Source organism: Calliphora vicina, chromosome 1 (assembly GCF_958450345.1).
Source record: "Calliphora vicina chromosome 1, idCalVici1.1, whole genome shotgun sequence".
Lineage (NCBI taxonomy): Eukaryota > Metazoa > Arthropoda > Insecta > Diptera > Calliphoridae > Calliphora > Calliphora vicina.
Genome location: NC_088780.1, coordinates 2,196,614 through 2,212,691, shown reverse-complemented (window position 1 = coordinate 2,212,691; position 16,078 = coordinate 2,196,614). Strand labels below are relative to the sequence as shown.

The 16,078-nt window shown below is 30.5% G+C and overlaps 2 protein-coding genes across 3 annotated transcripts in view; one reads left to right on the top strand and one right to left on the bottom strand.

Moving 5' to 3' along the window:
- The window catches only part of Mhcl (Myosin heavy chain-like), a 70,750-nt gene that overhangs the window by 35,036 nt on the left and 19,636 nt on the right, over positions 1-16,078 (bottom strand). For both annotated transcript variants that reach the window (XM_065498666.1, XM_065498667.1), the window contains 3 exons: positions 13,374-13,540; positions 11,823-13,316; positions 11,558-11,746 (listed from right to left, as the gene is read on the bottom strand). In XM_065498666.1, coding sequence (XP_065354738.1) covers positions 11,558-11,746; positions 11,823-13,316; positions 13,374-13,540 — 1,850 coding nt within the window. The remainder of the gene's footprint in view (positions 1-11,557; positions 11,747-11,822; positions 13,317-13,373; positions 13,541-16,078) is intronic.
- Positions 9,814-11,531, top strand: sxe2 (sex-specific enzyme 2). The gene is made up of 3 exons (XM_065498671.1): positions 9,814-10,117; positions 10,246-10,489; positions 10,553-11,531. Exons 1-3 carry the CDS (start codon positions 10,069-10,071, stop codon positions 11,412-11,414), a joined length of 1,155 nt encoding a protein of 384 aa, XP_065354743.1. The 5' UTR covers positions 9,814-10,068; the 3' UTR covers positions 11,415-11,531.

The following is a 16,078-nucleotide window of genomic DNA, read 5'->3' as shown; positions in this document are numbered from 1 at the left end:
ATACATGATTCTTAACTCTATAGGACTGACTTTCTATTCAAGGTTATCAAAATGTAGATTTAGTAACTTTTTTTTTTTGTGAAAAATTCATTCATGTAATTCATAATTTGAAAATCATACATACACATTTGCTAACAAGAAATACACTTGCCAAGCCATATAATAACACAAATAAACGCCACATTTCTTGTGCAACATTACGTTGAGAGCATATTTGTAGCAACATGTTGATATAATCGTGATGTATAAGAGGCACACTTATCGTTATATTCCAATATTGTTCATGCACATTTAATGCTGTCGATGACGGATAACCCGTTGAACATGTAGCTTTATTATTGTTTATATCTTTATTATCCATAAGATACAGTATGAAAAACACAAACAACTGCATGTATAAGATACAAATACATACTTTCATAAATGTATGTATGCAATTCTGAAAATTATAAATTTATTTGCTAACTTCAATACGATTGATTAATATGTAACAACAAAGACGGACTTTTAAATGACAACACATCTTTACCGTGAAATAAATTCAAGTTGACTAGTCTAGTGTTGAAGTAAGAACTACTTAAAGTACATCACACAAATTAATGTATCTACGAGTATGTAATGTAATGCAATACATATGCATGTTGTATATTAAATTTGGAATTAGCAGTTTAGTTTCATGTTCAGTTTTTGTTATCGATATTAACTACAGTAGTTAAAGAAAGTAGTCGATAACATATATATTGTAAGATCTTTCAAGATGAATCAACTAAAGCTGGTCAAAAAATATGTTTAAATATTTTTAACGTCCATTGATATAATTTTTAAAAAAATAAAAATATTTTTTAATCTTTAAATTACAAAGAAAAATTTCAACAGAAACCATGTATTAGTAAAATTTTACTGGTAATACAAATTAAATTTCATTATTAGTAAAAAATGTACTGATTACTGCATTTTTTCAGTAATCGGTAGCAATTTACTGTTAATATTGCAGTATAGTAAAATCTTACTGATTACTGAACTTTCAATGCACTATCTGGAATGAAAATTATATTGCAGTATCAGAATATAATTACAGAAATCTAGGAAAACTGGTATTTTGAAATATTTTCAGTGCATAAATATTTTTAGAGCATATTTCATATTTTTCAACATATTTAACGACTTAAAACGCATGGTTTTTTCGATTTTTTAGCGCATGAAAATCTATTAAGTTAGAATATTATTTTTATGAATTTAAGAAACAAATTTTCAAATGTACTTTTCTGACTATTCCCTAAAAAATTATTTTGTGTACGAATACATATTTGGTGTACTGTATATATAATTTGTATGTATTTGTGCATGTTTGTGAACGTATGCATGGATATCTGAACGTGAAGTTTACATCTGCGTATCATATGAACATGAACTTGACCATGAAAAGAAGCTGGGAAACTTCCACAACTGCATATAGTGAGTGACGTCAAAAATAAAATATAAAAAAAAACTTATTCAGATGCAATTCTATTCAAACCAGTATAGATGTTAGTACCTGTGAATGCAAGTTTTTATACATTACTACATAATTTACAATTATGATGATGGAATTATTTAATACAGTTAGTTACATTCCTGTAGGTACATATTTTTGTTTTTTTTGTTTATTTATAATTACTATAAACAACATCAGAGTATCATCATCAGTTGATCAGCTGGAAAACTTGCAGCAAATAAATTCATATACAAAGATACATATGCATGTACATGAATTTATATACAGTTTATATTGTTGTCGTTTAAATTTAACAACAAAAGGAATGATTATAATCAGCAATACATAGGAGTGAGCATATACTACAACATACATACATATACGAGTGAATGTAGTTGTTTTATTTTAGTTTTAATATGACTAGTGAAAGTGGTATTACAACAACTGGACATATCCAGTCATAGTCAATGGAAGATGAGCAGAATTTATTAATGTTCATGTGTAAAAATTGATGAAAAGTAATGATTATCTTGATTATTAGCGAGAGGTTAAATGTGGCCAAACCATTTCATTGTGTAGGATTTTTTTGTACATACAAATTGCTCATTTGCCACAAAAAGATCATAACTCTACAATTATAGTTTCGAGCTAGTTATTTTATTAATTTCAAAACAAATCTCCTTTAAAATTAATCCGGAAATAAGTATAACAGAGATTTTTATGTTTTTCGACTGAATATAAACTAAATTGTTATCAATAGAATATACGTTAAAATATACATTTTAGTATTCAGAAAATAATGCCCATTTTATCAAAAACATAAAAAAACATCTGAAGATTTAATACAAAAAAAATAAAAAAATGGGAAGTCAGTTGTTTAATGTGGTACCAAGATTGAAATCATCGTTTTTATGTCCGTTTTCTGGCAAACAAATTATTTTAATTCAATTTATTTTTCATGAAAAAAATTTCGTTTTTAAATTTATTTGAAAAAATATTTCTTTGTTATGTTTGTTTTTGCATGAAAAGAAATAACTCATTCTCATAGACATAATCAAGGCGTATTAACAAGGTGAGTGCGTCCCGGCAACAAATACAACAATGCAAAAACAACAGGCAATTTGTTTTTGTTAAAATGTAAGGTAAATGTCAAAATCAAGGCGAATTAAAATATTACTATGTTATTTACAATAACAAATGTAAACATAAACAAAGTTTGACATATAGTGTACATTAGAGTGCTCCAAAAAAATAAAATTGCGAATTTTGACCGTCCCCCCCCTCTAGAATTGTTCTATGTATTGTAGAAACACATTGTGTAAAATATTAGGATGATAGGATAACGTTAACTGGTGGCGCAACGACGCTGAAGTTTTGAGGTGCATTTATAAGGGGAAAATATGCAATTATTTCAGTTTTTGTAAAAATTTTGCCATTAAATAATGACTTTTACAATTTAATTTAAAAGAATCGAAATGTGTACGTAATTGTCGTTATAATAAGATATAAAAGACAAAAATTGGTGAAAAAATGTTAAAGTTATTAAAAAATCGCCAGGCCATTAACGTGTCTCATGCCACTAGAACAAGAAATTTATGAACAAAATTAACATATTTTGAGAAATATTAAAATAAAAGCTTATTTTTACTTAAAATATATCCATATTTACTTGTATATGAGTTTTTGTCCTCGTAGGATACCGTTAACCTATTCGCAGGTATGACCAAAAAAATTAAATTTTTTTAACGGCAGTTTCAAAACTCCAATTTCAAATTTTTAAAAATTTTGTTAAACAAATTTCAGAATTTTTTGATCATCACATGGGGATTTATTAACAACATAATAGGGAATAAAAATGTGAAAAAAGTATGTCAATACCTCCTATAGTTTTTCCGTACCTGCGATATAAATTTTGCGATTTTCGAGAAAAACTAATTTTTTGGCCAAATTTTGGGGAATGACCACAATTTCCTTACTGTAATGATTTTTAAGTAAAAGCTATTCAGAATAATATAGTCCAGGTAATTTTAAATATAGTCTGAAAGTTTTACTAAAATCGGAAAACTTTAACCCTTAAATCGTGAAGGTCAAAGGTCAATTTTTTCAATATTTGGAATTTCTCATGGAAAGATAGCGAAATATTATATATTTTTGGGCCGATTTTGATGAAACTTAAGAAAAATATAAAATGAAGTCTAGTATTCACAATAACATTACAAAAATGGAAATTAACCCTTAAGAGTACTTGGGGTCAAAATGAATGTGTTTTTCGTGATTTTAAAAGTTGAGGGTCATTTGGACCCCAAGTGCTATTAAGGGTTAATTTCCATTTTTGTAATGTTATTGTGAATACTAGACTTCATTTTATATTTTTCTTAAGTTTCATCAAAATCGGCCCAAAAATATATAATATTTCGCTATCTTTCCATGAGAAATTCCAAATATTGAAAAAATTGACATTTGACCTTCACGATTTAAGGGTTAAAGTTTTCCGATTTTAGTAAAACTTTCAGACTATATTTAAAATTACCTGGACTATATTGTTCTGAATAGCTTTTACTTAAAAATCATTACAGTAAGGAAATTCTGGTCATTCCCCAAAATTTAGCCAAAAAATTAGTTTTTCTCGAAAATCGCAAAATTTATATCGCAGGTACGGAAAAACTATAGGAGGTATTGACATACTTTTTTCACATTTTTATTCCCTATTATGTTGTTAATAAATCCCCATGTGATGATCAAAAAATTCTGAAATTTGTTTAACAAAATTTTTAAAAATTTGAAATTGGAGTTTTGAAACTGCTGTTAAAAAAATTTAATTTTTTTGGTCATACCTGCGAATAGGTTAACGGTATCCTACGAGGACAAAAACTCATATACAAGTAAATATGGATATATTTTAAGTAAAAATAAGCTTTTATTTTAATATTTCTCAAAATATGTTAATTTTGTTCATAAATTTCTTGTTCTAGTGGCATGAGACACGTTAATGGCCTGGCGATTTTTTAATAACTTTAACATTTTTTCACCAATTTTTGTCTTTTATATCTTATTATAACGACAATTACGTACACATTTCGATTCTTTTAAATTAAATTGTAAAAGTCATTATTTAATGGCAAAATTTTTACAAAAACTGAAAAAATTGCGTATTTTCCCCTTGTAAATGCACCTCAAAACTTCAGCGTCGCTGCGCCACCAGTTAACGTTATCCTATCATCCTAATATTTGACACAACGTGTTTCTACAATACATAGAACAATTCTAGAGGGGGGGACGGCCTGTACCTAGAAAGTTTTTTTCGTCCATACAATCTTGGAGCACTCTAGTGTACATAAAACCACAGCGAATTAAGAAACAGCTGATTTTATGCACTCACCTTGTTAATACGCCTTGGACATAATACTCTTTTATATATACAGATATGTATGTCAATTAATATTATACAGTTGCAGCAACTGCATATGAAATATTTTATTACATTGGTTATTGATCAATTAAGCCGGTAAACGTTAACGGTAAAATGCAAACTGTTTCTTTAATCTAGAACGAAACTGTCGTAGGTGTATGACGTTTACTCCAACCACGATAAGGGTGAATATATCGAATATCTCATATCAGTGACTTTTTCATTCCGACGTAAAAATTAAATATTTATATGAATTTATACTTTTAATAACGTTTTTCTTTATAACTCCTGAACTAATCCAGTCTCCATCGAAATTATTTTGCACGAATATAGTTAGAGAGTTTAGGTGTCCTCATACCATGTTCTTTTTTAATTTTTAATACCGCGATCTTTGATATTTACACAGAAAATTGACCTTTAAGCTTTTGGAAGTTAACAATTTAATTCGCACCATTTTAACCCATTTCGCTCCGAGATAAAATTTTTATTTATTTTTTATGTTTTATGAAACAGTTACATACATATGTTGGCAATAATTCCTCCTGTTTATTATTTTAATTTTATTTTTTTTACTATTTTTAAAAATTAAATTAAAAAATGTCTATTTTTAGACACTTTTTTTAATTTAATGTAATTGTAGAAATTTGCCCCTAGCAACGAGGGGGATGGTCACACGTCGGATATAGTTTTTTTATTAGCTAAAAGATGAGACTTGACATTCATACCAAAATTTTTCAGAAATTCCACCTTTTTCACATATAAACATTTTTTTTTTAAATTTTATTTTTACTGTTCGAAAAATCGAACATCAGAGCGAAATGGGTTAAGGACAATATCTTTGGCTTTAAAATGGAGTCAAAAATTATGCTGATGAGTCAAAATGTATTTAATTTTAGAAAATTTTAATAAATTTTTCAATATTCAAATCCGGGTTTCCGATGAAAAAGTCATTGATTTGAGAAACCCTTTGTGTGGTAAAATTAGAATGTCAGATTAGTTATTAGAATAACGGATCATCTGGTTTTGTACTTTGGAAAATATATAGTGGAGTACATTTAAACGCTTATGTAAATATCTAATAAATAAGTACTCGTATACCAAATAGACTACTTTAAGTAATGCAGACGGTATGTAGTAGTCATTAAAAATTATTTTATTCAGTAATTTCAAAAAAGAAAATCTTTCCAGTAGCTTTATTATTATAATTTTGTATACAATAAACACACAATATTTTTTTTTTTTAATTTCAATCAAGCAGTTTTTTTCGTTTTATCTATATATATAAAAATGGATGTTTGTATGTGGGTATGTATGTATGTATGTTCCGAATGAACTCAAAAACGGCTGGATCGATTTTAATGAAATTTTCAGCGAATCTTCAGAATAGCCTGGCGGGTAACACTGTAAAGTCAGATTTTTGATTTTCGGTATGTGGGCGGAGGGGCGTGGCAAAATCAAATTTTTACATTATACCGCTAAAACCATCTATATATATAAAAAACTTCTGGACCGATTTTGATGAAATTTTCAGGGAATCTTCAGAATAGCCCAGGGGGTAACACCGTATAGTCAGATTTTTGATATTTGGTCTGTGGGCGGAGAGGTGTGAAAAAATCAAATTTTTACATTATACCGCTAATGCCATCTATGTATAAAAACAGATGTGTGTATATATGTTCCATATGGATTCAAAAACGGCTGGACCGATTTTGATAAAATTTTACGGAATCTACAGAAAAGCATAGCGGGTAACACTGTAAATCATACTTTTATTACAATAACTATGATGACTACAGAAATCACAAGGATGTACTGATTGGCGCAATGAACAAATATTACTTACATTGCAGCATTTTGAAGTTCCCTAAGGAATCCCCGGGAATGTGCTGTTCGAACGGTAAAGTTATTCTGCCACCAGTTATTGAGCCGTATGCGCTGTTTCTAAGTTACATTTCTTTGAAATTATCCAAAAGAACAACTCATGCTTTCAAATGACGTCGGTTTCATGCCCACCTTTAAAGTTCAAGGCCAAATGTACCACAGAATTTGATCCCGCTTCCCAAGTACGAAGTTCCTTCAAATTTATTTCACTGGAAATGAAGCTACAGAAGCCGAACGCTATCAACAAACATGCGCTGCAATACCCTTCTGCAGAAACTTTCTCAAAACAATTGTCGGACATCGAAAATGGAAAAATTCCAATTGATCTCTCCACAAATGAGATTTCATTCCCGGACTTCTGCCAAATGCAAATGAATTTAAAGACGTTGTCGACAAAATATTCCCAAGTCCTACAACCAACTACAACAATTCGGATTGGCTGTGGGAACATGCAATTTTGGCTCCAACAAATTAAGCAAGCTCAATAAGCAAATACATTTGAAACTGCCTGGCGAAACAATACAATACAAATAGATTGGCACAGTAAAATGAACGAAGAACAAGCCTTCGATTATCCTACTGAATTTTTGAATTCATTGGAACCAACCCGAATGCCACCACATGTATTAACATTGAAGGTTGTATCAACGACTTCGTCCGACACTGTATATTAAATTCGATGTGCAATATAAAATGTTTTCTAAGGGCCAGCAACGCGGACCGGGTTTAGCTAGTTGCATACTAAAATAAAATGATGATAGTTTTAAGAACTTTATAATGTTAAATAGTCAATTTATTTAGATCTATGTGTTGCGATAAGAAAATAAGGCATAATAATAATTTGGTATTTAATGTACATATCACACATTTACGGCAAGGAGGTAATAACTCAGAAAATATAGTTTCGAATAAAATTACTTTGATTTTATTATGCTTTAAATTACATTGATCCAAATTGCTTGTTTCGATAAATAAAACCTGATGTACAATATAACAGATCTTTACATGTCTTCCTAATGATTCAATTTCAACTGAACTATGCGTGAAAACATAAGTTTTAGTTTTGACGATTATTTAGGGTACATTAGTAAAAATATATGTAAATATAACTAAAAGATCAAAAAACTAAAATTTTGAGTTATGACCCTCTTGTTGCAAATGAGACATATAATGTTTTCAAAAACTAAACTAAAACAAAGTTTTTAATAACCACAATATTTAATTATACACTAAAATTTCTAAGCGACTATTCTTTTTAAGTTTTTTACTATAAGATCATAACTGAACAAAGTCCAGCTCATTTTGAAACAACATGTTTTTATCTCGTTTAAAAAACGCTAAGCGTTTTAGGGTTAAAGTTCTATAAGCATTGTTTTTGGAACCAATTGAAACTTGTTAAGGAAATATTTTATATCGTTATTTAATCGCTATGTATTGTTGTTCTTACTTTACAACTGTAGAGCCGCAAAAATATTTGTTTTTATTTAAATTAGTTTGAAATCCGAAATATAATATCAAATTTAATACATTTATAAAAAAATACGCATTTTAATTTATGTTAATTATACAGTGGCAGACATAACTGATCTCTTAGAAAAATAAACAAAGCTTGTATAATGTCTGAGCTACCCACATAAATAACTCTTTTTTTATTTTTACGACAAATAATATTCCGTGCTTTTAACATGTCGAAAAACATATATATTGCATTCATTTAAATAATACATTGCTAACTGCAGTTAACGACTTTAGAACAGACAATATTTTAATTAATATTTAAATAACGTTTGTTTAGAATGTCATGTAAATTGACGATTAAATAATTAAATTAAAGTACATTAAAATTCTTAATGCATAATATTCTTGTTTAAGGGAAGAGCAAATATGTAAATTAGGATGGCCCACAAAACGTTGAAAATGTTCTAATTAAAATTTTATTTCTTTTAAGATGGTATTCTTTGTGGTCTTCGAAATGTTTCCATTTTATTTTATTTTTCACATATGACACTTTAATTTCAATTGCGAACATTGATAACTGTTTAGGCTTCACACAAATTGGTCAATCCTAATATAGATACACAGATATTTAAACTAAACGTACAAATATAATACAGTTTTTTTCATCACTGTGGTTATTGGTTTCTTAACTTTAATTTCTTTGTAATAAAAATGTCGTTAGCCTTTCAGTTGAGAGTATCTAAAAATTTTAAAATGTCTACATGAAATGTGGATAAATTGCATTTTGAATAAATATACACCATGTACAGATACATACATAGATATCTAAATATTCTTATTCGACTGTGTCATTTGAAACATTTGCGTTTATTCTTTTTAGAACAGACATAAACTTGTTTGGAAGAAATAATAATAAAAAAAATCTACCGTACCTTGTTGTATACATATGCACAATTCGTGAAAAAATCTTATAAAATGATAAATAAAGTTCAAAGTTATTTGAAAAATTTTGCAACAAAAATTACTCAACGTCATGTTCATCAACAGCATTACAGTCAGTCAGTGTACATATTTATTTTTAATTGCAGAGAATGACCTTAGCTTAATGCAAGTGGCTATTGACTTAACTCGCTCGATTTCTCACTGATCACTTGCAATGACCACAAATTTATCCAAAACAGTAGCATTTCAATTACTGCCAATGACATGTTTTTTTTTTCGATTTTCACACAAATCTTTCAGAGATTGATTTTGTATCTACATTGTAGTGTAACGTACGTACATATGAATGTAAGTACTTACAAATAATAACATAATTACATTGAAGAATTGTTGCTTGTAATTTTGTTTAAAAAAAATGCATCTGTGTACCACGATCAATACTCTGCATAGATAAGGAGCTATTCTAGCTCATGTTTAATACCAGATACATACATACTTGTTTAAGCTGCTGAATTGGTCTTTAGTGTATCATGTGTTGATGTGTATGTCTGTGGATTTTAGTGAGACGGTGTGTTTTATAATTATTTTTTGTTTCTAAATATTTTGTAAAAACTTAACCAAAATTTAGCATTCACGTTTACATTTTTTTGTTTTGTGTTTTGCCATAAAACTGTATTTTTATTTATTTGCTAAGAAGTCTCCACAATGTTCTTTTAACTAATGGAGCCTTTAGAATTCAACGCATTTGTTCTCAGATCGCGCAGCGCGAAGGTTGTTTAATGTGTCGCGTTAAATTGTTGTAATTTACGGCGATATAAGATTGTAAACGTTAAATTATTCAAGTTGGTTGGATTTGTGTTGCTGTGCTGCTACTATTGTGTTGCATTTAAATCAAGTCAAAGCCATGAGATTTTTATTTGTCTATGTATTTTTATTAGGGGCGTGTGTCAGTGGTATGTGGTTCGTGATGGTGATGTTAAATAAATGGCAAAAAGCCAGCTATATAATCCTAATTTTTGCAATAAAGTATCATCTACTTGCGTTAATAAAATCAAATACATGTTCTCGATTTTCAATACAGTGTCATTAGCTGCTGATTTATCATATAGACGAGGACATTGTGATGTTTCAATATTTAGTGTAATTCAGGAAATGTTGCGCAAGGAAGTTAAAGCCCTGCTTAATCCCCGTCTGCGTAACTTGGGCAGCCAACGCATACATTATGATTTGTACACACCTTATAACACTGATGAACGACAAATATTGCGCACTGGAGATGTAAGGGCTTTACGAAATTCCAACTTTAATCCCAATTGGCCAGTGAGGTAATGTATTCGTGTGTGCTGTCGTATAATTATGAATTTACATATTAAATGAATAAAATTTAGATTTTCTATACATGGCTGGGCTGGCAAAAGTACATCGTGTTCAAATGCCGCTATTAAGGATGCTTACTTTAGCAGGGGTAAATTTAATGTCATATTGGTGGATTGGAGTGATATTGCTCTCGACATTAGTTATCCGCGTATATCTCAGCAATTTTCGGAAATAGCTGCTCAAATAGCAAAGTTTATTCGTTTTTTGCAAAAAGAGACTAATGTCGAGATGAATAACATTTATTTAATAGGCCATAGCGCTGGCAGCCACATTTCGGGATTAACCGGCAAACTTTTGAAACCTCAGAAATTAGGAGCCATTGTTGCGTTAGATCCTGCTGGTTTGGCACAGCTTGGATTATCTGCAGATTTTCGTTTGGCACCCGATGATGCATCGTACGTTGAGTCTATTCATACTGATACTTCTCATTTGGGTAATCCAAGTGTTGAACTCAGTCAAGCAGCATTTTTTCCCAATTGGGGTCAAGGCCAACCACATTGCCCAAATGCCACAGCAGCAGAATTTGATTTTGCTTGCGATCATTTTGCGGCTTTGTATTATTTTGCTGAATCTATACGTAAACCAAATTTGTTTGGAGCTATTAAATGTTCAAATGCATCTAGCTTAAACCAATACTATAATTGTACATGCAGCTCGGGGACAGACGAATGTCTTGCTGATGTTTACATGAGTGGAGAACCAGTGGTGCCGAAAACTGGATTTTATTATTTGAGCACTAAACGCAATGTGCCGTATGGCCTAGAAAAATTGGTACGAATACGTAAAGTACAACCACCAAATTTTTTGGAAAGCAGTTATTTCTCACCCCAACTATTAGGTGGTTTGTATCAAGGCACAAGACGTTTACTTTAATTGTCACATTTCTATATTACCTTGTAAACAATGTAAAATAAATCAATCTGTATATATGTATATTTATAATATTAAGAATATAAGAATATCTTTTCGTCTTCTTATTTAACACAACAATTTATAAGACATTTTGTTTCACTCACCTGACTTGGTCCAATACGATATGTAGCCGGATCAACTTCATTGGAAGACAATATTTGTTCGACTGTAATATCTTTATTTGATTCGACTACCAACAAACCAAACCGTCTCACAAATTCTGCTAGGGGAACTGATTCTGGAAAACCTAAACGATGTAATCTGGCAGCGTCCAGAACCTGAGATCCTCTCAGCTAAATGAAAAAAGAAAATAGTGGAAAAAATTATAGCAGCTTAAAATATTGGTAGTTGTCTATTTTTGTAACATACCTGACTTCGCAATAATGGTACATTGACCAAATCATCTTTGGAATTTTGAACGGCTAATGTATTGGGAGAACCATTTGATGAGAATGCAGAATGTTGTCCAGCGTTGTGTTGCAAGAGATAACAGTGTACAAAATGTGTCCCAGTACGTCTTAAAGTATCGATAATGCCATCAACCGTAAACTTAACCTGTAGCATTACGGAATTACGTTTTACACCTGCTGAAGTAAAGGATCTTCTAATACTTGATACTCTTCTTAATGATTGGGTGCCTTCAAGGCCAGCAAATGAGCCACAAAATACTATACCACCAGAACTGCGGGTGAGAGAGCCAATGTAAAGACGGCTGATTTCATCTCTGGATGAATCTTGAAGCAACGAACCGGCATTGCGAATGGAGGGATGTTCGCGACTATTATGTACCCAACCATTAACACTGTACAAAACGGGATTGGTTCCCTGTAAATGCTGAAGAACAAACTGCTTTGGACCCGTGCATTTGCGTAATAATGTTTGATGTTCACGATCGCCATAATGGGAAAATAAACGCTCAAGGAATGTATCGTCATTGGAATTGGGATATATTGATTCTTCGTCTAATAACCACAGCAAACCACGTCGATCTTGTTCGCGCAGATCTCTTTGAGACGAACGCACCACATGATTTTGTGGAGCTTTATCGATAAGTGAAACCAAGGGTCCCGGATTTGAGTCACCCACACATTCAGTATCAATTTCAACTAATTCCTGTGCATATCGATCTCTAGGAGCGACCAATGTGTTGTGATGGAATAATAATTGTAAGCGTTCCTGTAGATAATTGTGTTTCAAATCCGATAAAGTAGCCCCAATTTGAGAACCACAGCTTGCAGGATTTTGAAATCCAGGCGTGTCTACTAAAACAATTGACGCTATAGTATGCGCAGAAGTGCAAATTGCTTTGTTTATCAGAGCTACTACAGCCGCTAATGCTTCAGAGTATAAGCCGATGACCAAGGCATCTAAACTTTCCCACGCACACTCAATATTATCCCCAGATGTCTTGGATGGACTTGTACTACCAGATGTGTTAACATTAAAAGCAGCGCCCGATAAATCTTCTAACGACACACCCAATAACGTTGATGCCTTTCTAGCCGCTGACGGATTAGCAAATTGAATTCTTGCGGTAGGTCCTGCACCAACAACAGTAACACCAGCCAATCCTAAATGATATATCGACGCTAAAATGCTCCATATGCCTCTAACAGCCTTTGCATCTATATTTAATGTTTCAAATGCTTGAACGGCTCTCATGAATTCCGCAGCAGCACGTTGTCTGTCTTCAAGTTTTTGTGACAATGACACAAACGGATGATTATCTTCCGCGGGTAGACTATCAATATGCAGCTCCTTCTGCAATGATCCTGCGGCACCAGCCAACAAACGGGACATTATGTGAAAACAGTGTTCGTTGTTCAGTCGGCGACCAGCCCTTTGTCGTTCGGGCAATAAAACCTGCACATACATTTTTTTAAAGTTATATTTAGGTTAGTGTTTAAATTTGCGACCTACCTGTAATGATGCCGAAGCTATTTGTCCAGACTGATCAAAATCCAAACTTAATAACTGGGTTAAACGTGTAGCATTCGCATTCAAACAGGTTTTTGCATTTCCGAAAGCCTCCAGAATAATGTTGACCGAATTCACTTTTTCAGCATTTAGGAAATTGTTAACGGAACCTTAAAAAAGAACCAAAATAAACTCATTAATGTCATTAATATATCGTTGAGTTCACGAGACATCATCAAAACAAATTTCGTATGTTTGCAACGTTGGCTACCGTTACCCTCAACAATTATCGACATAATTACAATTATCGTTACCGCTATTTTTAAATAATTTCAAATTATACAAATAAAAATGTTTTATTTCAATAATTGAGTTTAATGAAATCTACAAAATTTAAAATAGAATAAAACTTATTTTTAATTTTTGTAAATTAATTTGTTTTGCGAATTGATAGCCAGTGTATAACTTTAACATCCATTAACAATAAAAACTAATTATAGGTCATAATTTTTAAAATTATGAATTAAAAATGTATCCAAAATAAATTTTATGTGTTTTAATTTAACAAAAATAATGAAGACTAGGGTTCCTTTTTAAGAAGGGGTTTCTTTTTAAGAAATTCTCGGGAAATTTATTGTTAATTGTTCTGTTAAAGTTAGTGTATTATTTCTGCGCAAATACAACTGATTCGTTGTGATTTGTTGGCAATCGAATAATTCTATTATATCCATAGACTTTGGTCCAAAATTCTTTTTAATAATTATTTTTTGAGTTTTATTTCTTGTTCGGAAAATAATAGTTATTTGAGTTAGTTTTGAGTATATTTTGCTAAAAAATAACTGTTTTTTGTAATTTAGTTTAACAAATAAAAGTATATGCTCGGATTTTGGAGGTAATTTCAAACATAAATCGATGTGCTAAAACTTATATTAACCTATTAAAGTTCGAACCTGTAGAGTCCGTGCATTTTTTAAACTGAACTAACAAATAACTTTTATGTTCTAACCCCCATTAACACGAAGTCTGGTTATGCGTTAACTAATACTTATATACCGACAGTTTTCATACAAAAATTGATTTAACCGAGAGTATAACTATTAGTTAACCCATAACCAGACTTCGTGTTAATGGGGGTAAGTAAAAAATAAAACTTTTAAAACAAAAAAATATTTTTAAATGGCTGCGAATGAGAATTTACCATTGAAATGAAAGTGAACCCGTTATTTTCGGTCTCTGTTTAAAAGTAATTTTTTGTGATATATCACTGAGAGAGTGAATAATTCTAGAACATTTTAGGTTTGGGGTTGAGAGAAACAGAAAAGAAACAAACACAAATAATCTGGATGAGTGATTTATAATTATTTTTTTTCGTAAAGGTCAGCTTGTGACTTTTATTTGCGAACATTAAAAATAAATCGCAAAAATGCATTTGATGCAAATTAACGTTTAAATATATAAAATTTATCAAATAACAATTTAAAAGAAAATTCTCATTTCTGTTTCTCAGACTGCATTACTTCATATTATTTCCAAATTTGTTAAAAATTACTAATAATATGTTATTGTATGTAAATAAAAGAGAAAGTAACAGTTATTAAGAGCAAGAACAAATTAATTGTTTATCTCACACCAAACCATTAAAAAACAACAAACACGAATAAAGGTCATACCAAACCATTTAAATAAAAATCATTTTATAACTGTTATTTTCAGTGATTTTTTATCACAAAAATATAAATCACAATTTGGGTGTTTTGGTATATGGACGAGTTATTTTCGATCTCTGCTTTTAAATAGCTGCGAATGAGAATTTACCATTGAAATGAAAGTGAACCCGTTATTTTCGGTCTCTGGTTATAATTAATAATAGAAAGGCTATCCTCTGAATTATGAAAGAGTTTCATTAATTGATCAAACTGATCAACAATTTTCTTCAATGTACAGAATGTGAAATCAGATTATTAATTATTTACTTACTTAGATTCGCTCGGTAGCTATTACTACTGATTTGTATTTCATATACCACTAATTAGAACATTCTAAAGTTTAGGCGTAGGTTAGGTAAAAAAATTGAGCAGTGAAAAGGAGTCAGTAAAATTTAGTTATTTGAGTTTTCCTAAGAAAATGAGAAGTGGAAAGGAGGCAGTGTTGTCAGTTCTCCAAGTTTCTCCAAAAATTTCTCTTATTAAGAATAATGAGAAGTGAAAAGAAGAGGCAATATATTAAAAACTTAAATTTCCATCTCCAGAAAATTTCGAATCGAATAAAAAAAACAGCCAAATCGCTCCAGCCGTTCTCATGTGATGCCATTACATACATGGACCATTTCATTTTTATATACATATATAGATTAATGTAACTGCTTTAATATTAGTCCAAATAGTGCAGAAATAGAGAACAAAAACGTCCAGCAAAATTGTAATAATTTGCGCGACATAATTATTTATGAAGACAATATTAGTAGTGATGCAAAACGCAGTATTTTTCAATTCAAATAAAATATTATCTACAAGACGGGTTATATATGATAATTAAAATATTAACGTGTTTGGTGCGAAAACTTTTAATCTGCATGAAACATAATTTAAGTTGTTTTAATTTTTATGATTAAATTTAAAGTTGAAAAAATATATTTTTAATAAAAAAAACATATGTCAACGGTATTGATTAGTTTAATAAATTGGTCCACCACTGTACAAAAATGATTT

What these genes read in the sequence shown, in the direction of transcription:
- sxe2 (XM_065498671.1), top strand. Translation starts at nt 10,069, where the DNA reads ATGAGATTTTTATTTGTCTATGTATTTTTATTAGGGGCGTGTGTCAGT. An exon ending in ATTAGGGGCGTGTGTCAGTG is followed by an intron (nt 10,118 to 10,245) that starts GTATGTGGTTCG and finishes TTTTCAATACAG; the next exon opens with TGTCATTAGCTGCTGATTTA. An exon ending in AATCCCAATTGGCCAGTGAG is followed by an intron (nt 10,490 to 10,552) that starts GTAATGTATTCG and finishes AATAAAATTTAG; the next exon opens with ATTTTCTATACATGGCTGGG.